The sequence below is a fragment of the Adelges cooleyi genome, unplaced genomic scaffold (assembly GCF_023614345.1).
Source record: "Adelges cooleyi isolate 19-005CV unplaced genomic scaffold, UGA_ACOO_1.1 ACOO_flye_CR_arks_rails_tigmint_CR_PRNA_30, whole genome shotgun sequence".
Lineage (NCBI taxonomy): Eukaryota > Metazoa > Arthropoda > Insecta > Hemiptera > Adelgidae > Adelges > Adelges cooleyi.
This window is the reverse complement of record NW_026095971.1, coordinates 18,895,077-18,922,298: the sequence shown is the minus strand read 5'-3', so window position 1 is coordinate 18,922,298 and position 27,222 is coordinate 18,895,077. Positions and strand designations below refer to the sequence as shown.

The following is a 27,222-nucleotide window of genomic DNA, read 5'->3' as shown; positions in this document are numbered from 1 at the left end:
TAATCGTAAAATAGTATCTATAAATATATTATAAGTCAACGTCTAAAATAATTATGGAATGACATGGAAATATAATTTTTTAACATTTCAAAACTATTTTGCAGAAAATGTTTTTTTCAATTAGTAATTCTTCTAATGCCTATTATCAAAAACATTGCGCTCGTATTAAGTTTAAAAGAATTAATTTCAAAAATTGATGTCATGAGCTATTTGAAATTATCACTATAAACATTTTTAGCAGTATAAACCATGAACTATATAAAAAACAGATTGACAACAAATTATCTTAATAACACCCAACTATGTATATTATATTATTCAATTATAGAAATATAATACATATTTTATGAAATACTATTAATATTTAAACACATATTTATATTTTAAAGAGGTTATAATGAAAATACATGAGTGTCAAGCGCATAAGAAAATTATAAATTTTATATTTATTTGAATTAATATTTATTTTTCATTTTCAAATTTTCTCACGCATCACAAAGTTTTCATTTCCTTCAGCGTTTAATAATATACGAATATATCTTTCTTTGAAATATAATGTGTTGAATTTTAATGGACGATATTCGCCTCTACTTGGTTGTGATGCAGTTATTATATCAGAACAGTATTGGTCTGTCCTTGAGACATTAGTTACGATTCTAATGTACATTAAACGGTAATCTTTTGGAATTGATACTTTCTTCAATTGCTGATTAATGTCGGATGCACTAGCGAGCCCTAAATCCTCTACAGATTGACAAAAATAATTTCTCGTATACTTTTCCCGTGCCGCGAGTTCCTCTTTGCTAATCTTCTTAAAGTCGACCATCATAATATTCATTGCAGACCAGTAGATGTTTTCGTTAAACCCAACATATCTCAAGACACATTTAAGATAAGGGGCGAGTGTTATCCATAATTTGATCAATGTTTTTTTTAAGAAAGGGTTTTGTAGGGGTCCGTCAAGCTCTCGGTCCAGTAAGGTGCGGTATAAGTATAAGTGGAACCATGCTACGTACTCAAGCCTTAAGTGGATGTATTTAGCAATCAGCACATTGTACTTATTACCGCCGATCGGATCCAATTGCCATTCATGAACCAAATTCTGCGGACAGTAAAACCCGAGTTGTGTCCTCATCTCACGATTGACATTACTCGTATCAAGTTTGATTTCGAACTCCGACCAATCAAATATGAAATCGTCCTCCGGATACAGATACTGTAACATGAGATTCGGTACTGTATATAATAGTCTGGGGATGGCTATCACTTCAAAATCTTTGTACACAGATTCAATAAATCGGAATACCGGCTTCTCTGCTGTTCTGTTGTCCAGCGACATTAAATAGCTGTGCTGGACACATCGGTTAACGAACACTAATATGGTATTTCGCATGGATACGCTGAGACTTTCGAAATGATCCACGTATGATTTAATGTTAACGTCCGAATCTGCGAGTCCCGACAAAAAAGTAAACATCTCGATTTGCCATGCGTATGGGTCCGATTTTGCAATGTGTAAAAGTGTTAGAATGCTGGACATATAAAATTTATATTCCTCGACTGTCTCTTGAAGTGAAGAAATTGAAGTGCTGTTATTTTTCAGACCGACCATGATTGATTTTAGTTCATCCAAAACATTCAAAACATACAACCCATTAACACACTGGATCGCTTGCATTCTTTGGTGATACTTTTCGACGGATGCTTTTTTATTGTTCAAACAGTCTTCGTCAACCTTGCATTCGGTCGTAAGAAAGTGATAGTCCTTGTCGTTAAAGGCAACCTCCGACATGTCTAACGTCGGTATTTCACTTAACGGCCCAACAACATCCTTGTGATACAATGGTTCCAAGTATTCCTATTTCAAGTGTGTTATAAAACAAACGAATCAAATCAAATTTTGAAAATTGTAATGTATAAAAGCAGTTATATTTCATTTAAAAAAACTTTTTCTAAATCATTATTGAGACAAAACATTATTCAAACGTCGATTGCATGAAAAATGTATATTTAAGTTAGTTCTGCATTCATTTTTTGAAAATTCTTTTGATTGTTCTAGACAATAATTTCTAAATGTGAATTTACCTAGTAGTTACTCGAATCTTTTTTATTTTTCAAATAACTCTGCATATCACTTTTAATTTACAGTAATTTTTTTTATTTCAATTATCTTTTAGAAAATAGCCAAAAACATATAAAATAAAATATTATCAATCGATTAAAAATACCTTCTACGTTTCAAGCTAAAAATATTGTTTCAAAGTGTTGATTTTAAAATCATAAATTTATTATAATAATTGTTAATTGCTTGTTTTTTTTACCTTTGGAATTTCGCCGGAACGTGAACTCTAGAAATAGGTAATTTTTTTAAATTTGTATTATTTGTATATTATTTCATTGAACATAATATAGAACAAATCTACATTAATGTAAACTTCTTTTTTTGATAATATTTTTAAATCAATTCGGCTTTTACGAATCTGCAAAAACATTGCGCTGGCACGAGGGTTAGAAAACTTAGACATTGTTAGATATGTTGTCATGCAACGCTCTGTGATAATACCGTTGTTGATGTTATAATAATTATCAATTTTTAAATTATTAGTAAACTTAAGTTATGTCAACATTTTGAACGATTAATATGAATAGAAAATCTATGCATATTGCAATTTTATAATGGTTGATAAAAATTTTTTTTTATTTTACTATTCATACTCTATGAAGTGTCTACCTAACTGATTTCAAATTTGTTTTATAAGTATATAGAACGCTAATACGTTTTCTTGCATGGATACATTTTGATTTTGGTAATGGTCTACGTATGTTTCAATGTTTATGTCTGAACCTACGAGACCCGACAAAAAGGTAAATATTTAAACGGACGTTTTTTTATTGTTTAAACTTTAAACATTCTTCTTTAACGTTGCATTCGGTCGTAAGAAGTCTACAGTCATTGTCGTCAAAGACAGAATCCGTCATGTCTATCGTCGGCATAATTTTTAACGACCGCACAAAAATCATGTAATACACTTGTTCCAAGTGTTCCTATTTCAATTGTGTTGTAAAACAAATAATTCAAATTCAATTTTGTAAATGTTGCACTATTAAGAAAGTCATATTTAAAAAAAAAAAACATATCTTAATAATTATTGGAATAACACAGATTTAAAGATTGGTTTTATTAAAATGTTTATATTAGTTAATTCTGGAATGTAAACTAATTTTTTGTTTTTTAACTATTAATTTTAATGGATTTTGTTAAATAATTTTTGGAAAATAGAAGCACAACCAGTTAAAACTATTATTTTATAAACTTGCTTTTTCCTTGGTGCAGAACAGTAAAATCAGACTATCGCTTATAAAAATTTAAATCAATAACTTATTTTTAACAAAAAAAAACTATTCAGTAAATATCATAGGCCCATTACTTTGAAGGCATATTAGCATATTTTTAGAGCATTTATTGGGGTAAAATAATTATGATTTGACATGCTCGCATTTAGTTTGAGTAAAATATTTTTAGTTATTAATGTCATTAGCTTTTTTGAGTTATCATTTGAAATTCGATTGAAAAACTATACATATTGTTAGCAGTGTGAACCAAAGACGATATGAATACAGATGGATTACTTGGCAAGTAAACAAAAACCAGGACGTCACATGACACTATGATTTTATAACCAGATATCTGGTAAGGGAAAAGCGTTGATCTAATATGACCGCCACAAAAGTATATTGATCAGTCGACACGATTTTTTTTTTGTGCGAAAAACATCAATTTTTTGAGAGACCGTTGGCGGAACTCCTACTGACTTTTGTACACAATAAATATAAAATAGTATTTGTGCCTACTAACAAAAACAATTTAAAGACATTAGTTGACTATAATTACCTCTCCTGGAAAAACTGGGCCACCACTTTGTGATGTTATTAAAACGTTAAAACACGCCAACAAAAATGTAATTTCCCAAATCATTTTTTCACTAAGAAACAAACAGTGAAGTGAAGGATAGGCACAGTACTAAACGGAATTTTGATGCCTTCTTTAAAATACAGACGGCCTTAGTAAAATAAAAAAAAAAACATCAACTTGACAATAACAGTATAGTATGAACTATGAAGTGAGTATAGTGTTTTCATCAAACTGTATAATATTATTGCTTAAACTTATATTTTTCAAATTCTTATATACGTACAAGAATCAGTTATGGTTGGTTATGTTTCAATACACACAACATAAATAATATTTTGTAAAAAACCGTCTGGTTAAGAAGATTAATGCAAAATTTTGAAAATGTATTTTAATATTTGTACAGCTGGTTACGGGTTTTTTTTTACTGTAGCTTGCAAAATCGAATGGCATCTCTTTTTGCGGCGAATTTTACATGTAGCTAGAAAAAGAAAACGTTAATGTATATTATATACTAGAAATAAATAACAATAGATGCAATAGTTTTTACTATGATGTATTTTTATTATAATTTCTTATGTGGTTGGATCTCCTAAACCGTCGAACCGTTGAGCTGACTTAAGTAAATTTGTTTAGTTTCTTTTTTATCTTTTTTTCACGATAAAAAGTATTATGATTAATTAGAGTATTATACACCTATCGCTTTATCATTTCTAGTTTAATATCTGTTTTATTTGTCGAACTGTAATGAGTACAGAGAGAATAAAGCATAGTAAAATATGGACAACCTTAGATCTGAAATATAAAATAAACCATACTTGAACAAAATATTTTATGATTACACATAAACCGGACAGTTCAGACGACCAGCCCTAACCGTCTCCACCTTAATACTAAAAATTTGTGTAACAATTCAATTTTATGTACATTATTGTTAATGCTTTTACATATAGGTATCCACTGGTACGCATCGAGGCATCGTTTATTTGAATGCGATTTTACTACTTTCAGTTAAAATAATTCCTCTAGACACGTGAGCTCAATATGGTCGGTTCCACTATACCCCAACCCCACTGTACTGGCTTTTTTTGTACTTTTTTCCAGTATTTTTCAGTGTAATCGACTTTTGTTACATAAATGGTAACATATACATTAGATTGCCTTTTTAGATAAAGGATAATTTGCTGGAAATTTAGAGCGATTTCTAACGATTAGTAATTGACACTTTTTTTGTTGATATTTACTACTGTTAGAGTAACAATTGTCGAAATTTGTGAGATTTTTATAAACAGTCGAAAATCGATGGCATTAGTTGACAGTTATAACATATACTATACATATTTTGTTTTTCGATACAGCTATGACAATACACAAATAACAAATTATTTGCCTTGGTAGCCTGACGCTACCAAATATTTTAACTGGGCAAAATTGTGACCTAAAATGTGTACTACCTAAATTTGTTTTGTAACTTAATAAAAGTTTTAACCATTAACAATTATTCGACGGTCATTCGAATAAAAAAATTACTTAAATAATGCTCAACTCTGAATTTTCTTAAATTATATTTGTTTTAAAACAAAAAATTGTATTCGTGACTTTGATTTTAAATGTATGTAAAATGTTCTTGCATTTGCATTTGCACAGGACAAATTACTGGGTTATCTATATTATTTAAAATTATGGTTAAAATAGAGACACACTACATTTCTAGTTGGAATAACTAAATAAATAATTGGGCCAACTAAATTTTCTGTTAAAACAACCATTCATTTAGTTTGGCTAACTATTTATTTAGTTATTCCAAGTAGAAATGTATTGTGTCCTTATATAACCATAGTTTTAGTTGAACCAACTATGTATTTTTTACCGTGCGGTATTAAATGTTTAAACAAAAACACATTATTGAACAGTTAAATAAAAATTGTTTAAATGCCTATTTATTCAACCCTTTTAAATTACTTAGGGGTAAGGACCCTTTAAAACTATTCATTCAAAACTGGTTATCGACCATTGAAAATGTTTAGCAAATCAAAAAGAAAAACTTTAATATTTTCATAATTTTTAAGAGAAAAAGACAAATTTAAATGTACAATACAAATGCACACTATTGACACACAACGGTGATGTTCAAGACTAACTGGGCGTTTTAACCAAAACTAATATAGTTTATACGTCAAACGGAGAAATGGGAAACGGCTAATCATCACGATTGTTTTTGGGTTGTTAAGAATAACATAAGGCACGTGAATAACCGGCGATTTTCGATTCAGGCCGAGAAAAGTTTGTGCCGGCAAAGGGATGAAACCTTGGGGGCTCATTTGCCCGGCCGTGAGATTCGTACGTGGATAATTAGATACAGCTCCAACGGCAGTGTATTTATCTATCTATATATATATAAATACATATAAACGCCAAATAAAGATGCGTGGCAAGGAGAGAGGAGCCGGTGCTTTCAAGGAGCCTGGGGGGGAAACTGCAGAATAGTCTTTTGGTAAAAGTCCGAGCAATCAACACACACACACACACGGTGGTTTTAAAACGGATGGAAAAGTTTTCGTTTAAATGATGTCCAGTCGGATTAAATGAAAAGGTTCTGGCACCGGTTCGAGAACTAATAGAGTGGTCCGCGATCCCAGTGGGTTTTAATTATGACTTTTTCGCGTCCTACACTCTTACCCTATCCCCTATCTGTACCGTCTGGTCCTTCATTGCAGTATTACACACACGCACAGCTCCGAGATAATCGACCGATATACCTACCCCTGCTGCTGCCAACCGACCGGAAGCAATCAACGGATGTGTAGGCGCGGCAGTGGTCAGTGGAGGACACCTTCTAAACGCTCTAGTTCCTCGAGTCGCACACAGCCAGGAAAAAATGCGCTGATCTAAACTATTTTTGTACCTAATAATGCAGTAAATAACAGTTATTAACCGGAATTCATCTAAATAAAACATTTTATTCGGAATTTATAATGTAGCATAATACTCTATATACATTTCATTCTGTGCCATACAAACTGTAGAGCTGACAAGCCAAACCTCTCAACCTCTCTCTCTCTTCATTAAGTTATTTTTACTTTCTTGATTTAAAAAAAAAATCGAGTAAATACGGTAATTGAAATGGAAAAAAGTGGGCACATGACCTCCGCTGCACAAAAGTACATTGGAACATGGATATGTTTTAATATACAAGTATAGGACACTGGTACTTTTTGTTACTTTTGTAATATCTAATATTTTATTCCTTATCTCTAACTCTCCCATAGATAGAGCTTGTCAAGAAAATACATATATTAAACAAATTAAAAATAAATTGTTTGAGCTTTTTTCAATTAAAATAATTGTTAATTCTAATATTCTTAAACCATATAAATCTTGTGTCTTGAATTTTGCCTGTGTCTTTAAACGTCATACTATTTTATACTACTAGCTCTAACTTAAATTCCACGATTACCTTGCATAATACATCTGAGATACACAACTTGTCCTACTATGTTATGCATGAAAAATTAAATTAAATTTTCCATTTTTTCGAATGATTGAAAAGAAACAAGAAATGCAAACAAACGGCTCTGAGTTCTTAAAAATCATCCTAACCTAACCTATGGTGTAAACGAAAAAAAACTTGTCAATTATACTTGACAAAAAATTTGTATAAATAAAGGTAATGTCATATGTGTGCCATGAAGAACTAATGTTACTTAACTGTAATACTAAGTTCTTTTTTTATGGTCTATTTGTATTCTTATTAGATTTCACTCGATTATTGTTATTACACCTATACAATGATAACACAAATAGTATATAATTAAATTTGAATTATGTGTTACCTTTTTGCTGAGTATCTACAGCCAACATGCATGTGTATTGTGCACTAGTAACATGACAAAAAAAAAAAACCACAGGATTTAATTAAAAGGAATGTCGAGTCGGAGTTTCTTAAAGTGACTTAATTTAACTTACTTTAACGAAAACTCATTGTGTACCTAGTACCTACACGTGTTTCTAAGTTTTGCGCCGTTATGGTTTTCTTGAACTTTGGATTTTTTTTTCGCGCTGGAATCATAAATGAGATTTTATGTTAAGACCAAATGAACCTAAAACGTGAACTCTATACGGACAAAATGTATTATATTATCATTATTTTCGTTGGAAAGTACCAATAAGAACAAGACCGATTCCGTTTAATAATTTGATATTGAATTATAAATAACGCAGTTATCATTTAAAAGGTACACACTTTTAAGTATCCATACAAAATCCTAACTAATTGGGTTAAATTTAACACAGTTTTTTTTAATCATAACATGTCAATTTCCAATACATTTTTAATTAAATTTGTATTATAAACCGTCATTACTATCATCGATGCTCCTTCGTTTTTAGATATTTTGTAATAGATTTAAACTATATAACACAGATGTAACTATTTAAGGTCATATTATTAGCGTTCACAATTTTTAAATATCTAGCCGTTAATATCTTTAGTATTTATTAAACAATCAAAAGTTAAAGTAAGCATATTGTATTGGTTTCAATAACGTATGATCTTTAGAACACACAAGTGAGGAGGCAAGCAACTGCAAACTGATATTCCTCATTATAACAGAAGAAAGTTACGGGTTTACACCTCCGCCTGTCATAAATTAGCAAACTAATTTTTATCTGTACTTAAGTACCAACAAACGTTATTATGCTCAGATCTGCGAAGTCCTAAAACTGAAGGTATGACCATAGATTAAAAAAACCATATAGTGCCCTCTAAAAAAATTGAAAAATGTAAACAAATGAAAAAAAAAATTCTTCTGTTCTACAGTATGGTCAAATTGATTGTATCGAACAACTACAATATTATCACCAGCAATCTCCGTTAATCAACTACTTGTTATCAGTAATTCTTATCAGTTTACGTTATTATTGTAAATAGCGTGTACAACATTTTCGGCACTCTAATTTGGCTTAAATGCACTGTCTGGTTTTATTTAATCTGTGGTATGACGACACAGCCCCCACATTAGCTTCTTGGCCAAAATAGATTTCAAAGCACTCCAGTTTGTCCGACCAGTTTCTTGATTACACTGGCTCCAAAATGACAATAGTTAAGATACTAAGTAGAGGTTTCGCGTCGGTCAGAATGGTCGACAAAACGAAAGACTTTAACGCGTTCGCTTGCCGATTTCGAGGTTGTGGTGTCTGCCGGGGAAGCAGGTCGGTACCTATCTTTAGTATATTATATATTCATGTAAAAGCACAAACTTGTGGTGTTATTATAAAAGCGTTTCCTTCTGACCGTGGACCGACGATGATAAAAAGATACCGCTAATCATTGTTAGCTATTATACTACCACTGAGCCGGTACAAGTTCAGTTATTGTGAACTCTCTTGTACGTTGGTCGGCCGACGTTATATTATATGCACTAGGTCGTGTCTTGTCGGCTTCCGGTACATAAAATATCCAGCAGCAGCAGCATAAACGAGATCCCAGTAACATTTGCCGCCTATATGGAGTGTGTAAATTGTGGTCGACAGTGCCGGGGTTTTTTTTTTCGGATCCGTGAGGTTCGATAAGGCGAAACTTATGGCGAGCATACGGTCGCCCTGACGGGTGTCGGTCCGATTGGCGGCAGAGAGGTGCGCACTTAAGCTACATATAGAGGGGGGGGGGGGGTGGACAAAAGAGGAAAAAAAAAATAAAAATGCGTACCATATGAACCCGACTTGGCGCACGCTACGCCAGCGTGTAAGTGACTATCTGTGTATATGTGAGTGTGTGCTTTATATTTATTGCCATCCGCGTGTCTCTCTCCCGTCTGAAAGATTTGTGCTCGGATCTTCGGTATCGCCTAAATCACTCGGAGGCAGCTAACGTGTAATCACACACACACATGCACCCGTCAGTCGGTTGCAAAACGTCTTCCAGGGTATATATATATATATATAAATGCAGCTGAAAATAAGCTGTTTTGCCCGCTCGTCGCCTGCGCCTGTCATACCTGAATCCGCACATTATACGCTGTACGGTAGTTAATATAATATCACTGTAGTAAATTTAGTACTTACACTACTACTTACTTTCTTGTGGTCCATTGGACCAGCGTCTCTCAACGCACTCCTTGGGTTGGGTCTGAAATTAATGAAATAGTGATTTTTTAATTTTGCCATTGAATGGTCGCTAAATTACATTTTTTTTTTTTTGGTTGTTTTAAACGAGATAACTTGAGATAACTGTTTACAAAACCTATGTAGTCTGCCCTATTATCTGCGCTTATGTATACTCCACGCGACTGTATTTATATTATAGGGTTATAGAGACCAAATGTGGACCATCGTAATCGTCGTTTTATTTATCACTTAACCTAAAGCAAGACAGCCCATTGGGCATTCGCCAGCTTTCTCCGGTCCTGATACGTCCCTGAGTTGTGGTGTGATAGAAGAGGAAAAACAACAAGAATTCTGGTTTCAGTGTGTCAGAAATATAATACTGTGGCTACTTTTACTGATGCATAATATTCATCGTTTTTACACTTCCATACTATAAAAAAAAACGTCTTGGCCGTTGTGAATGATAAGAACGGGTATTCGTATAATATGGATGTTCTGGCGGCGGATATGTTTGCGTTTGTGCCAGTGTGTGATTTGTACGTAAACGACGCATTTATATAATAAATAAATATTATATACACACAAGGCTTAAGTGGAGGGCGGCAGAGGGGCTTAAGGTTCGGACGGAAGGGTAAACAAAAGAGAGATGGGAGGTTTAGGAGACGAGCATCACGAAGTGCCCATAAATTGTGTGAAAATGTGACAGACAATTGCGCCGATGACGTGATTGGCTGGCTGGCGCCGCCGTGATCAACTCTTAAATCAAAATCAACTTCCTGGCCATACGCCGTTGCGGCAAACTGTCAAAACTGCGCTGATTTATACCAACATAACTCGTCTTTAACCCCGACAAGTAAGCGCGCCTCGTCCCGACCACCCAGCCCTATCCCGTCTTCTTCCACCGCGCCGGGCCGGCTCATCCTTCTCCTCCGCCGCCTGTGCCTCGCCCTGACCCGTCACGGAAACGCCATAAAAGAGAAGACAAACCCTTCAACCACCATCGCCATTACCTACCCCTGCACTACCCCAGATTTCGAAAAAATATATATATGTTATAATATTATACACATATATGTACTCGCACATTCACTGGCACAAAACAAAATGGAATAAAACTTTTCGGGTGGATCAGTCTGTGTGTTTTCTGTATGTATAAATTGCATTGTTTTTTGAGATTATTGCTGTGTAGCTTCTCTGTTCTTTTTTTTTTTTTTTTTAGCACTTTGCGCGATAGACCATTTTTTTCTAAACTCTCCATAGTGTAGACAAAGACTATAATATATGAAAACAGATAGCTCACTCGGTATGTAAACAAAACCCATGACGTCACATGCATGAAAATAAAATCAGTGCGACCACAGGTTCAAGTACAAACATTTTATGACATAGTCTGTTATCGTTTAAATCGTATGATTGATAAGGAATTTGTACAGTAATATGGGAAAAATATCGAACTAATTTGTTAGTCATAGTTCTAACACTTGGCGTATTTGCTTAATCACAATTGCTAAGTTAATATATACATACACGAAGGCGTAGCGTTATATATTTCTGAGGAAGGGGAGGCTATAGCCCTAACACAAATTTTAAACATACAGATTTGATGGAATTTCCACACCAGTGTATTATAAACGTAAGAAATAGATGCATTTTAATTGGTGAGCTATAACTCCATTAGTTCCCCCCATTCTACGCCTATGTATATACAAGTACATAATATATAAATATATTACATTATCATAATATATTAGACAATAACGGTTCTTCAGAGCTAATAAGATCAGGGCGCCACGATTAACCAAAATTGAAAAGTCTGAATGAACGCGTCGATCTCATTTGCATTCAGTATATACTACTCCGGTTCGCCCGCGCTGGGTTTCTTTTTTATGTACATCAATAAAATTTAATTACCGCGCTTTTTAATGGTATTTGTCTCTTAACTGCTTTTGCTTATTTTTTACTTCTTCGCGGCACGGTCTTTAATTGTACGAATTTTAAACGAAAATAATATCGATTAACAGCCAAGATCGTTACCCTCGCATCCCATTAGGCTAATCCTATAGAGTTTTGATATAGCGCAGTATATTATGGAACGAAATAAAAAAAAACACAGAAAACGATTTGCCGAAATTCGCAATAACTGTGTATTTAATTTACATTATCCGTCGTTTAGTAGGCATTTCTTATTTTGTAGGTAATATTATGTATTCTTTGAATTGTTTCAAAACGTTCGGATAAAATATGTCCGTATTGACATGATGAATATTTGAAACACTTAGTGCTTATTATTATTTTAGAAATTTGTATCATGAAACTTTTTACCAGTTAGTTAACGCAATATACTTACCGGGCTAAAAGGCAGAGACTGGTTTAGGTAAATACCTAGGACAAGATGAACAGCTATATATTGTGGTTTCTCTTACCTACTACTTCCAATGGGGTTCCATCAGCTAGCAGTCTAGCCGATTAAATTAATATATATATATGTGTGTTTGGTTTATAAGTACTAGATGCGAATAAGTCGAGAAGGACAATATTCTACGCGGTATTTTTTAATAATCCACCGCGATGCACTTAAAAGTGTCGTTAGTAGGTATATTTTCATAAAGAAAAAAAAAACGTTGTGGCAAAAGCCAAGCCGGCATTCCTAAAAACTTACCGCGGTGCAGCAAGTAGGTGTAGGTACTATACCTATATAAAGCGGTGGTGCACATGTAGGTGTATTATATACATATATAATATACAGACGACCTAATAGACAATGGTACGCGTTACAGCAGAGATCACGGCCAGGGAAGTTGGGGGAAAAGGGGGGGGGGCGAAAAGACGGTGAAATTAAAATTTAAAGACAATGCGAATCCTGCTGGCAAACAATACCGTGCCGGGGTATTGTTACCCCGATACACACACACATTGTCACTCTGACCGATGTAGGTATAATATGGTGTATATAGGAGGTACACGTACAGAGAATATAATATCGCGTGTGCGATCCATTAAAATAAATACTATATTAATGAGTCCTATGCCAATAAAGTTTTTGCTGAAAATTTCTTGCAACGCTCGCCCGGTAGACACACGATATGTATATACGGTGAAACACTGGCGCCGTTTCAAAACGGATAAACGACTTTTATACACCGGTAAAGAGTGTAGGTGGCGAGAGAGTACAACGGTGTACTTGTACTACCCAGAGCTTATATGTATGTATAAGACCCTCGATCAAAACCGTGCATGCTTGGGCCGGGCAATAGTGTGTGTGTGTATGTACGGTTTTTTTTTTGGCACTGTTAACGGGGGGGGGGGACCTTCGAAACTTCTAACACGCGAGCGGCGTCAAAGTTGGCGATTAAACGTTGCCCGCAATTACCCTGCAGTCCGGAATCAATTTGATTTATCGCTAATGATAAATGGCCTTTGTCCGAGCATTAGCGGCTATGGGGAAATTTTCGAAAAACGTTAAGCGAAAAGCCTTTTAGATCCGCCTTTTCATTCGGTCAACATAAGTACTTGACAACGGTATAACAGCGCTATATTATGTGTCTATTGCAAGTAGTGATAGGAATTTGAAAATCCGGATTTAAAAAAAAAAACACTCTATTTAAGTCACTTGAGAAAATATTTCAAATATGAAATACTATTATAATATAAAGATGTGTACTTAAGTAAAATTTGTTGATATAAATTTAAAAAAAAACACTTCTTAACTTTGTCTATAAAATGCTTTCGGATTTCAACAAATCCGAAATCCAAAAGCAGTTTATCTTTTTGGTGTTTTGTTTTATTTTTACATATTTATCAAAACTATTTTACTTAGGTACACGGCTTTATATTGTAAAATTATTTAACACTTATATGATTTTTAAGTAGTTAAAAAAGCGTTTTTTGTGAAAATCCGAATTTTCGGATTCCCATCACGAATTGCAAGACATTAAGTATGTCACATAAACTTAGTGGTCTACCAAACTTGTACTATAATAAGTCACATTTTCATCTAAATGTATTTTAAAGCGGTCTAATTTTAAACTTTAAAAGTAATTATCCATAAGTGGTTCGACCAGTCAACATTTTCAACAAATTATTCTGAAGGGGTAAATTTTTGGAAGTAGATTTATTTTAAAATTTCAAAACTGTACCTTTTTTTTTTATTTAAAAAAAATTTGAATGTATTTTGTGAAATTTTAAAAACATTTTTGATTTTTCTCAGAACTATATTTTGACCATTATTTTATTCGTCGACAGATCCTAGTGACATTTATATACTATATCCTAGGCATGAAAACCTAGTGTTTAATCAAAGGATTCTTTTAATCAATATTTTTTTTTTTTTTTACAAGAGCTTTTACTCTTAAAAAGCTTACATAAATTCTAAGAGGCCGCCATTTTGATTATTTTTTTAAAAAAGCTTCGAAAAGGCCCTAGTTTTTAAGTGTAAAACTAATCAATTTTTTTTTTTAGTTAATTTGAAATAAACTACCAAGAAATACTGGTGGTCACCGAAAGGCACTATTTGTAAGAAAGTGTTCAACAGTCGAGCAGATAACTTGCTTCTAACTTCATATTTTGATTTAAAATTAATGTAGAATTTTATTAAATATTGTGTAAAACCTTGGTATTCTATTGTGTCAAGCAAAGTTATAGAGTTTAAAAAATATTATTTTAAGTATGCCTATTTCTTCAACGTTCTGATTATCCCTAACCCCTTTATTTAACATTTAAAGCGATACGTTAGCGTTTAAAAGTTAAGTAAATCATTAAGTATAAATGCTGAAAGTGTTGACTTATAAAGTTACTGAAGATAAATGCGTGCAGATACAATTAATGTATACTCCACCTTTACTTCCGTCTTAAATTTTGAACTTGAACAATTTTGAAAGGAATTATCCAAATCTTGTTATCGACCAGTCAAAATTTTCAGCAAATTTTACTTAATTAAAACAATTAGTTAATTAAATATATATGTTATCATTTAATCTTCAAAAGTAGAGCTCGGGAAAATATTAAAAAAGTCAAGTTGAACTTCATAAATCAACTAAATTTTAATTAAAAGTCGTTTTTATTCATGCTACGTTTGAAAAATAGGGGTTTAATCTAGTTTATATCTTATTTAAGTTAGTAATTCGGTAGTATAAATGTACGACCATGATTACAATAAATCAAAGACGCGAATGGTGAACATTTCAAATCAGTTTGAACTTTTCAAGTAAACTCATAATAATAATTCGTCGATGCTAAAACTCGACAATTGATATTATATTCATTTGATTGTGCGAGTAGTTAAATTGAGTTGATTAAGAAATTGAGCTATAGCAATGTAGTAAACTAAGAAACTAATTTATCTGAACTCGGTTTGTGGAAATCTGCGGTGGGTGTATTATATTATTATTTTGTAATCGAGACGGTCCTTTTGTTTTTGGTATTGGTCTGGACGAGAGAGAGGAGTGAACTGAGATGGCACAGCTGATAACAACCGTGTCGGATTAAAGCTATTCCACAAAACACAAACCAAATAATAAAAGTAATAAAATAATTGCTAACAATGGAATTCGGTTCATTAGCTGTGCGTATCTCCCACTATTTGTTTCCCATCCAATCTTTTTTTTGCTCTCTCTCTCTCTGTAGTCAGTAGAGGTATAATATTATCTAGCCGACCTTTGGACCGCCCTTAGAAGAACCAAATAATACAACAATTGGGGTTTTCCGGAAAGGGGGTTGAGGCCGTCGCAGTGGTACATTTTCTCGCCTCCACTGCAGGGTCGTCCGGGATTGTAAATAAACGGTTATCAAAGAATTTTTCTTCTGCTTCCCACTAGACTAGGATAGCGATCTCGTCGGCCCGGAGTTACAAGACTATATTATACACAAAGCTTTTGGGCATGACAATATTCACTTATATAGTATACATGGGAAAGCCGGTGCGTGAGCGCGATACCCTAAATAAAAGTTTGGAACGAGAGTTTATATATTGATTTACAATACGGTTATCGTTCAATGTGTTTATATATAGGTATATATATATACAAAATTACACACATATATATGTATATATAGAAAATTACACTTAAGTATTTTTCCGTTATCGGGCTCGGTGCTTTTTTATTCGCATTGAGAGATAGCAAGCGGGACGACCCGGTCGATTACACACGATGATGCGTTTTGTGTAAAAAAAAAGTTGCTAGGCCGTGAGGGAAATGGCGGATAAAAATTGTTTTAAAAAAAAAATAATAATAATAAAGCAAGTAATAAGTATTTAATATATAAAATATAATACATACCCATCTGCCGACATACCGTGTATGTCTGTAGTTAAGAATAGCGCCGTACTCAACATAGGTACGTTATAACGTGTGCATTCCTTTATTTTTTATACTGTACACAAACAATAAAAGAACACAGCTAGCGCATACACCTTAACACACGGTGTATAAAAAATACATTGCAAAAAACAACACTATGCTCGGATAATATATCGGTCATTTGTTTTTTAAACAAACGCGGGATATAGACTGTATAATATTGTAGTTTTTCCTGTACAAGTACAGCAAATACTTACCTATAAGATAATAATATGTGCCTATATTAACGCATTGCAATAACATAACATAACATAAAGAATATAATATATGTATATATTATTTTATTTTATTACACCACTGCTCGGTTTACCTTAAACAATATTATTAACGCATTACAAGAGATAAATAATAGTAATTATTACACAAAAACACATAATACATTATATAGGTGCATGTACATAATGCAATGTCGTCGAAAATCTCATTTCCCTTTTTTCAAGGTACACCACGGTCTCGCCTAAAATAATTTTTCCAGGACATTCATTATTCGGGTGATTTATAACGACTTTTATTTCAAACGTAGTTCCCCTTCCCCTCCCCTGAGGGCGCTTATTCCTTTTATTTTACTTTTCGCGTCCTACCGGTCTCTCTATATTATTATATTATCTGTATATAGCTACTACCTCATTGTTTCCCCCCGGTCGTCCTCGATGCCTATTATAATATTTCAGTTTAATGTTTTACTTTTATCTACCTACCGTTCTCAATGCGATAATCCACCAAAAATCCATATCGAGCACAAACAAAATGAACACTAGTTTGGGCGCAATGCTCACCTCAAACTAATAATAATTATAATACAATAACATCCGTGCAGGATGAAGTTACCCGGTTTGCCCGCAAACACGCAAAAAGACTGGAGCTTCACTCAAATACAGCTGCCTTACAACTCCTCGACAACTCGCAAGACATCAGACGACTCAAACGACTGAAGCCATTCGATTTAGTCTAATTATTAGATTAAGAATGGGACTAATTCACTGGAAGTAGAACCCCACACATGTTTTGTATATGTATATACATATTTTACTCATATGTATGTATTAATACTTTTTTGATTTATATTTATAAAGATTTTTAATCGTTTAAATAAAAATGGCCTTAGGCACTTAAAAAAAAAAAAAATATATACTTATACCTATCTAGTTAACAAGAAACATTTTTTTGTCCAAGTCATAACGATGCCTAAAAATTGACCAAAGCTACGAAAACGGTTAGGTTAGTTGTAGGTTCATTAGAATTATTTCTATGTAATTTTATTGGAGTTGGTATAGTTTGACTGATTACTGAACAATATGCGAGTTCGATCACGAGTAAAGGTTCCGCTTGACTGGTCTTTCTTATTATATAGTTAAAATATATACATAAATACATTAACGGAACTAAACATTTGATGGGTGTGAGAACTTTAAAAAAAAAATACAAGATTGCAATTTACAATTGTATAATAACAGCAGTGATGTTAAGTAAGATAAAAAACACAGCTTAAGTAGTAATAAATTATACGTTGCGTTCGATCTTAAATACAAATAAAGACGTTAACATATTATAAAGATGCTTATAATTATATTTTTACTATAATATGCCCGTGCACATAATAATGATTTTATTATTTCGTTACGTTTGTTTAATGACGTAATAGAATAATTTGTATTATTCTAGTATTTATTATTACATACATATGACTTCTGTTTATTATGCAATTTTAAAAGTTATATTTTAATGTAACTCGCAAGTACAATTTATTAGCTAAAACTATTATTTTTAATTATAAACTGTTTTACATTTTTTACATGTTTTAATAGATATTGTCACATATTATTATGTATGAAGTTCTAGAAAAAGATGCACTTTTTTTTTTTTTGATAAGCGGTTGTTTGGTCTAATAACAGATTTAAAATAATATATATATTTTAATTTATAAATATTTTATTAGAATTTACATCAACAGTTAACATAAGTTTTAAGTATGGCGGTTAGAGAGAGAGAGAGTATGTTTTTTCTCGAGGCCGTATAGCTCAAACTTTTTAAAAAGTTTTTAACTTTTGTTTTATTAAATAATCATATATTTTATTGTCTCAACTTCTTAAGTAGGTACCCGAGGGATCGTAGTGTTTAGCACTTAAAAATTATTACGACTCTTTCTGACTGTATACAACCACTCTTATGCATCCAAAACTTGTGTACTTACCTTGTGTTTCTAATGGTAGGTACGTTTGGAGATATTTAATGTGTACAGGAAGTTATTTACGTTATTATTATTGTTATTGGGTATACTAAAAATTAATTACATCGAAATCTAAGGTGTTCCGCAAACAAAACAGAGATGGCTTTAAAGTATAAAGTATAAATAGTAGTTGACTCTGTAAGTTTTAGTATTTGCCTCTTGCTAACAACGTCGTCACCTATTATGTTATAGTAAATTATTATTTATTCAGTATTTAATATTCACTATGTAATCCGTTAAGTACAAATGCGACGCGCGTAGAAATAGCTTTAGGTATTACTCGTGGCTTGGATCTAAAAGGTCCGATGTATGAATATGTAATTTTCCAGGACAGCCAATTTAAGTATGCGTTCGAATATGTTTCATCTTATAACGATTCGACTTGAACGTGAAAAATAACAAAAAGATTTAATATTACATAAAAAGTTATACTTCAACAGTCAATTATAGAAATTTGGCAATTGTATAATATTGATAAAACCAAACTCAGAATCAAATAGCTCTAGAGATAGGTTTTTTGGCATAAAATGTAAAACCGATTTCATGGAAGAGTTCAGTGCTCACATTGTGTACGGTATACCACTCTATAGTCATTATAGATAAAACAAATAAATCCCCCCGCATAAATTAATCGGTCAGACACCCAATAACTATTGTTTACTGCGAATATACACAATAATAATAATATTATGGAAATGGGATTTATTGCAGAAAACGAGTCGTTATTTTATTATGTATATAATTTTGTGTACTAATAACATGCGCGCTTACGTGTGTTTCTCGTACTCGTCGGCCCGGTAAAGGTCACCTCTGCCAAGACAACAGTCAGGAGGAGGAGGAGGAGGAGATGAAGAAGAAGGAGAAAAAAAATGGATTGTACGGTGTTTATCGGTGGTCGGCGATCGACCATATCACAGACAGTCGTGTCGGGTGCGGGGGTGACGATTCCGCCGCGCGAGTTCCTCTTTTTCACCGTCATACAGCGAATAAAAAAACAATAATCGCCTCCCGCCGCATGCACATTACAATATTATATATATATACAGGTGCATACCATTAGTCGCGAGAAGTGTATTTTATTTATAATCATATATATATATATATACTTATATACATTATTATTGTACCGCAGACACATGGCTGGGCCGTGGAGAACGCGCAAACACCGTGTCTCTCTCGGCCAGCAGCGATATCCGAGTAAGATAATGGGTGAAACAAAAAAAAAAACGCCAAGAAAAACGGGTTGCCATATAGTAGGAGGTATATACATATATTGCAGTGTATAGTACGCACGCGCATTATACGATTACTACGATATTATAATGATTCTTACTATAATATAATATACATTGCTGCTGATACTACGGCGGCTACTATAACAGTAGGAGCAGACGACGGGCGAGTATAGTAAGTATAGTATGCGTACTACGGATCGAGACGGGTTTGTCACAACAACGCGGCACACAATACACACACTCTTGGGCAGCGGTGGCAGCAGAGGAGCGACAGAGACCAACGTCTTGGAATATACAATATAATATAGACTAAGACGAAGAGCTAAACGGGGCACGATGACCCGTGCCGATGATGTGACGGCGGCGACAATGGCCAATGGCGGTGGCGCTCCTTGTTCGTGCTTAAAATATATTATATTATTATTTACCGAGGTTTACCACTTTTATTTGTTTTCATTAGAATAATAATAATAATATAAACGCCCCGCATATAGACCCGTCCGGGGTGACGACGATGGTTCGCCCCGGACACCGCAGACACGGCCGTTTTACAATTATTACAATAAAATAATACATATTATATACTCTGTCTCGCGAGAGAACGGTACTGCGCAGAAACCAGAACGCGTTACTCCTGTCTGGATCACTTTTTACGCCTTACCTGGCCAAACGGAGCAACAGCTATTGTTATAACGTACAGTATGAAATCCAAAAAGCATAACCCGTCAAGTATAATATCTAAGAGTTAATAGTTTGATAATCAATCACCTCTAACTTAGTCGCATAGAAAATATTGGATTGACAAAGAGTATTACCTAGATACAAATAATGCCTGTAATTGCCAGTCAAAACAATTACTTCAATGAGTTAGCAATAGTATAATAAAAGTTAAAACCCATGGTTGGGTAAATTTATGTATAAAAGTCCTTAATAAATAAGGAGTAGGTATAACGTCGTCCTCTTAATATGCAGCAAGGCAATATTGTGTTTTAAAATTGTAGTATTAGCATATGTCTGTATTTTATTTACAAAAGAGTTCAATTATACAGATTTACGCTAGATTTACCTTGAGTTAAATGGTAAGGTCTTAAATCTAGAAACTGCGCTTGAAAAATGTGAAATAAAAAAACCTAACTCGGATACGGAGAAGATGAGGTGTACTCTTTTAAATTTCCTTTTTAACCTTATCAATGAATAATTTTAATAAACAATTTTTCAATTGCCATTTCACAATTTGTGTACAAAACCAAAACATTAAATGTTTATAAGCTATGCTGCAGAAAAACTAAACAAATATTATCTCAGTTGATCTCACTTTATTTACCTATACCATCACTGTATTTTTTATGAAAATAAACCGTTAACATATTATGTGTTATTTGTATGCAGGATATAACATAATAATCAAAAAGACAATTGACGAGCTAGTTAATTTCTTAAAAATTAAATAACATTAGGCCCCTAAAGTGTATTGTATGAAATGGATTTGTGAAATTAATAATTATACATCTGCAGTCTAAACCTAATGGCAAAATATTATTTTCTAATAGGTATAGTTGCTTGATAGTTTCCACTACTGACATATATTATTGTATTATATTGTATATTATGTATGATGTGTACCTACGCAGTTAATGTAATATTATTATGTTTGTATAATACTGTTTCTTTTTTTTTTACCCATCAATATTGACCTACACGCAGTATGAAAAAAAATCGAACCAAACAAAATTATTTTAACTCTAGTGTGTACAATATTATATACATCAGTCCCTATCCACTTGTTTCTCGAGTTTGTACTTTACTGTAAATCGAGAGCCATTTTATAAATAGGGGAGCGAAGCATACTCAACACAGGAGTGCCAAAAGTACTCAATTCGCGTCCCTTTTTCTTTTTTTTTTATACAATAACACAAATATAACAACACTCTAGTTGACAAACGCATGTCCGTGTGACACGGAAGTATCATTTCAATATCCGAGCAGTTAAACTAATGAAATTAAATATATAAATAATATAGTTACTTGATAGTCTTTTTGACTGTCAAATTAAAATTTTAATGAACGATATTACAACTTGAAATAAGTATAAATTGATTTAAAAGTATTCTGGGTTGTTGAAAATAAAAAAAAGGTAGGTACATAGCTTGTAACATTTTCAGACTTTATTAGAAAAATGTTGGAATACAACAAAGCGATGACCATTAAAAAAAACGCTTATTTTGTACAATTATTTAATTAAATTTTAAAAAACATAAAAATCAAATACTTTATATTAAAATGTTAACCATCAAATCGTCTAACTTTGTGATATCATTAAATGGTATTAAACAGCACGGCAGTTAGCCAGATACTAATTTACACACAGTTTTTATGTAAAATTGTTCATATAGTTAACAATTAATGATTCTGCATATTAAAAAGGCAATGACAGTTATCACTGTTTTTTCTTTTGTGTTTAGTAAAAATTAGAAACAGTAACCGATTTTGAGTTACAAATAAAAATATAATCAAATTCGAATATTAGTTATTTTTGTAGAAAAAAACATTTCCAATTATCCTATTGGCTTACGAACTACTGCCCAATATGTTGACAATGTTGTTTAATTAACGTTTAACCATTAATGAAAACCAAAACTAAAATTTTCAACGACGACAACGACCAGTCCGACATGAGATGAAGATAAGGTTTTTCTTTCAAAGATGAAAAGGACGAGCCGTACTTGTTTTGTAAACTTAAAAGAACTACTTGAAAAAATACCATCATGTCGAGTGACTTTTGAAAAGATATCTCCTCTGGTATACGGGTTCTGTGTCGCAAAAAAAGCTTTTAATCCAGTCGATCTTAGACGACCTTTGTCCAAAAGGACAATACTGTATTATAGTTAAGCAGTATAGCCGAGTGAGTTCTCATATAAAATCATGTCCGACATCTTGAGAAATGGACAGTGTAGACATGAGTCACAGAAAAATGAGAAGAAAAAAAATATCTGCGTTCTGGCATGACTGCTAATTTCTCAATACGTCTGTTCGATTTTCGATCAATTCTAAGATTCCCTTATGTTTATTCTGTGTTGTAATCATATTACTCGTGTTATCATAGATAAAAAAACACCAGTTAGTGCACTCAGTGTTAATCCAACTAAATGTTCAGTAAAAGTAAAAAGACTTAGGTACATTTAGTTAAAAAAATACATAGTTGGTCCAACTAAACATAATATAGTTGGACCAACTATGTATTTTTTTTCCATGAATCAAACGTCGTTATTTGAAAAATCGATTGTTTTACTATGAAGTACACTATCTGGTTTCATTTCATCCGTGGTGTTATCCCTGTGAAAAGTTCTGGGTATTGAATAGTCAGCTCTGGCTGAATAACAGCTTTGCGAGCAGCCCGGCCTTTCGATAAAATGTTTTACCCATCGACATAATACGGAAGAAAGCCGTTTGGTTTCCGTATCGGAAGCAGGTTTTTTTTTTTTTGGCCGTTAAGTCGTTGTCCTTTTTGTCGTGGAAATTGCCATCGACTCCCTAGCTCCGACAAAGTAGGTATATTATTATTATTTGGCCAATAGCCCCGCGTTTGCTGCAACGCAACCAATATAGATCAGCTACTTCTTATATTGATTACGGGAACAATAGCAATTGTCTCTAGATTATCGGAGTGCAGTAAAAAAAAAAGAAAAAGAGGTGAAAGGTCCAAAGTCATTTGTTCCACATAAAGCTGCGTCAGAAACTTTTTGTACTTTCCAAGTCTTTTCCGTGGGTGCAATTTCCTGGAAATACAGATTACATATATGTACTATAAAAAATGCACAAAAACACATTATGTTCAGAATAAATACTGATTTGAAAATATATATATCTTTGACAAGCTGCTTAATAATAATTATACTAAACATTTTTTAAACACTGCAACAAGTATCTTCTGGGAGGTACACATAGGTACTGCATAATACAATGATATAGTGCATACATATCATCATCATCATTACCAAATATGCCCAACCAGTGTGAGTAGTTTCTATTTACATACAATTAGTTAGTCTCTATGAAAGTGAAAACAAATGACGGTGAAATCAGAATTATTCGGAAAAGCTTACTTTAATTTTATGTAAAAAATCTTTATTTACTCAATTTAAAAGAAATATATAATGTTATATATATATATATATATATATATATAAGCGTTTCAAAAAAGTTGACAATAACTTACTTAATTTTAAAATTAATAGGATAATTCAATTGCTATGTCTTTATCATTTAATCCAATAAAAGTTATTCGCTCAAACGGAACGTGAGGACTCGAATAAAATTGTCAACTAATTTGAATAGTTTATTTTTTTTTACACGTTTGAAACCATTTTGCAGAGATATCCAAAATCAATCAATAAGAATTACACAACAAAAAATAACCACCACCCTAATATATTTAACCTTTACTAGCTACGGACGTAAGCTATAAAGGCTTGGAGTCTTTTAACATAATTTTGTCCTAAAGTCATAGTCGTAAAACCCCGGATAAAACGGAACGCCAACGACAGAGCAATAAAAAAAAACAAAAGGAAAACGTGCCCGATCAACCGTATATCAAGTAGAACTCTTGAATTATGATGCTTTTGGCTGCTGATCGATAAAAAAAAAAAAAATATATATATATATATATATATACCTATAAATTAAACTATATTATAAGTTATGGTCAAACTAAGTTATTGTTTTTCGGAAAATAACGCGTTATCGGCAAACGCGTTGTGGTCGGACGGCCGGGAGACGTGAGAAGGGTCAGTCGGATTGAAGTTCAAGCATGAGAGAAGGTGCTCGAAATCGTGAAACGATTTATACCGCCGCGAGAGTGAAGTTATGTGGAAAATTCTGTTTAGAGTGTATATTGAGTATTCCCAACAAGGGAAGTCATTTAGATGTCAGTTTCAGATTACGGTTTCGCAAAGATGCGAGGATTTTGAGGGTCACTGCTGCTCTGGCTGAGAGAGAGAGAGAGACCGAACGAGATCAGCTCGGATTAGTATTGACCGGTCATAATATATATATATATATATATTATATAAATAGTGTTTTACATCCTGATATATCATCTACAGAAGACGTTGGGAAAACTCTGTAAAAACCATGTTGTTTGTACACAAAAAGAAAGTTTAGTTTTTACCAAAATAAAATAATCGTATAAAATGAAAATTTGCTTGTCAATAGTCTATATACCTAAAAACTTAAATGAATTTGTTTATAAATTAAATACATAATTTGCGTATGTTATATTATTTACTATTTGATACATAAAACGAAGCGAAGCCAGTGAACCAATTATACTTGAGTATACTTAGATAATATAAATATAAATAGTACCGTCAAAGAAAAGTATTTTTTTTCCAGAGTCTAAACGAATGTATGTTTGCATACGAGAGGAGTTTTTGCTTTTGTAAGACAGTAAATTTTTCGAAACCCATCTTATTTAAATGATAATGTTATTAACCCGTCAGAAACTTTTTTCTTTTCCCCCTACACTTTTGTATAATATGTATTTGTGTGTGTGTATATATATAAGGAACATAATTTCCAAGGGTTCAGTCGATATACACTTAAATTTTACGAGGATCCAATTGAGAGAGAGATATTGTTATATGTATATTGTATATATATATATATTTGTGTATGTAGATAGAACCATTCTAGGTGCAATTTGATCGCCACGGCCATTTTGATCGCCTTGAATATTTCTACTGTTCAGCTACACACACACGCTCACATATTATAATATGAATATATATATAGTGCACACTCGTGTCTTTGTTTATCCCGGAAATAAAGGGCAGTGTGTAATTTATTGTTAATACAATCAAAATGCTTCACAGTGTCCCACGAGCAAAACACATTTTATACAGAAGGGCGAGTCCCTACGTCGAACTGAACGCAGATTATACTTAAACCGTAAAACTACAGTGTGCAATAAACCTATAAACTTAAACCTACTTTTGTTTTCCTACGAATCGAGTAAAATGGGGGTTATCCACGGTTTTTGGAAAATTTTATACAGGGTGATAATTTTATCGTGAATACCACTCAATATCTCATAGGGTGTAATGAGCAATTTAATTTATTTAGATAATAATAATACTACACTCTCCGTCTTGTCTCCTATCGACATTTTAGCACTTTATATCAATTGAAATGTATGCGTTACCATTTGAGTTTCAAAAGTTGAGAATAATTAGTTTTTGGAGGGGGAAAGGGTAGGAACATAAAACTTTGTGGAAAACTATTAAATCACATTATAAAAAAAATTAAATAATTAATTAAACCCAATGAGATATCGAGTGGTTTGCAATAAAATAATCTTGTTGTATTATTGAATTGTCAACAAAAAATGCTTTTTAATAACCAATAAGATAATATTATCAATATAATAGGAATTTTTTCTGGACTTGCAAGGGCTTAACACTGTGAACCCGGCCCGACTCGATTGATTCCTGTAGTTCACTTTAATGATTTTGTTTTTTGATACCTATATAAGGATGTTTATAATACAATCTTACAAACAGAAACGGTTTCAATTATTTTCGTGGCATATCGTTAAAAAGTCCCTGTGCAGCTCTAGCGATGACAGTCGGCAAGGGCGGCGGGGTCCAATGCATCTCATACCGCTATCATTGTCCAAATTACATTTAGTCATCAACCGAGGTTTAATGGATTTATTATCATCATTATACCGATTGGCTGTGAACGAGGGTTCAATGTTTATTTAATGTTTTCTCTTGTACCGTTAATAATACAATGAACTGCACGTTATTATTGTGGTTATATATAATGTACATTACTCTCGATCAGTGGCATTAAATTAGGACAAATTATTTCAGTGTAGACGTGTGAGTTGGTTTATTTTCACGAGAAAATACATTTGTGCATAATTTTGCATTGTCACAGATGGAAAATACAATATGGTTTATAGTAAACCATTTATAACTATCAACTATTGCAAAAATGCAAGCCGAAAAAAAAGGTATGTCACGTTAATATACAAACATCCTGTATAAAGTACATAATAATATGGCGATATTAAATTTATATAGTGTATAACGTTCTAACGAACAAATTCGATAAATTTAGTGTTTTTCTACTTTTATTCAAATGTTATATAAAAAAATCTATATTATTTAACGTGACGCTTTTTCAGGACTTGGAAGAAACAAAGAGGATAACGATACAGCCGATAACAGTCCTACACCGCGATGAGAGTATCTTTGTAGTATATTATGGTACACTGATTAACAAAAAAAGAATTACATTTTAATAAGTTTTCATTTGGAATTCCGACCAATTAATTTGGAACTCTACAAAAATAACATTATAGTCTTATGACAACATTTTGAGTAC

At 32.7% G+C, this 27,222-nt stretch overlaps 1 protein-coding gene across 1 annotated transcript; it reads right to left on the bottom strand.

Moving 5' to 3' along the window:
• Positions 1-402: 402 nt before the first annotated feature.
• Positions 403-4,131, bottom strand: LOC126838130 (uncharacterized). The gene is made up of 3 exons (XM_050572282.1): positions 3,893-4,131; positions 2,322-2,348; positions 403-1,858 (listed from the first exon to the last, which is right to left on the bottom strand). Exons 1-3 carry the CDS (start codon positions 3,974-3,976, stop codon positions 476-478), a joined length of 1,494 nt encoding a protein of 497 aa, XP_050428239.1. The 5' UTR covers positions 3,977-4,131; the 3' UTR covers positions 403-475.
• Between the last annotated feature and the right edge of the window lie 23,091 nt (positions 4,132-27,222).

Excerpts from the sequence above, each read along its gene's own strand:
- LOC126838130 (XM_050572282.1), bottom strand. The coding sequence starts at position 3,976 with ATGATTTGGGAAATTACATTTTTGTTGGCGTGTTTTAACGTTTTAATA. Across the intron at positions 2,349-3,892 it reads GCCCAGTTTTTCCAGGAGAG|AGTTCACGTTCCGGCGAAAT; the intron begins GTAATTATAGTC and ends ACCTATTTCTAG. Across the intron at positions 1,859-2,321 it reads GTTCCGGCGAAATTCCAAAG|GAATACTTGGAACCATTGTA; the intron begins GTAAAAAAAACA and ends CACTTGAAATAG.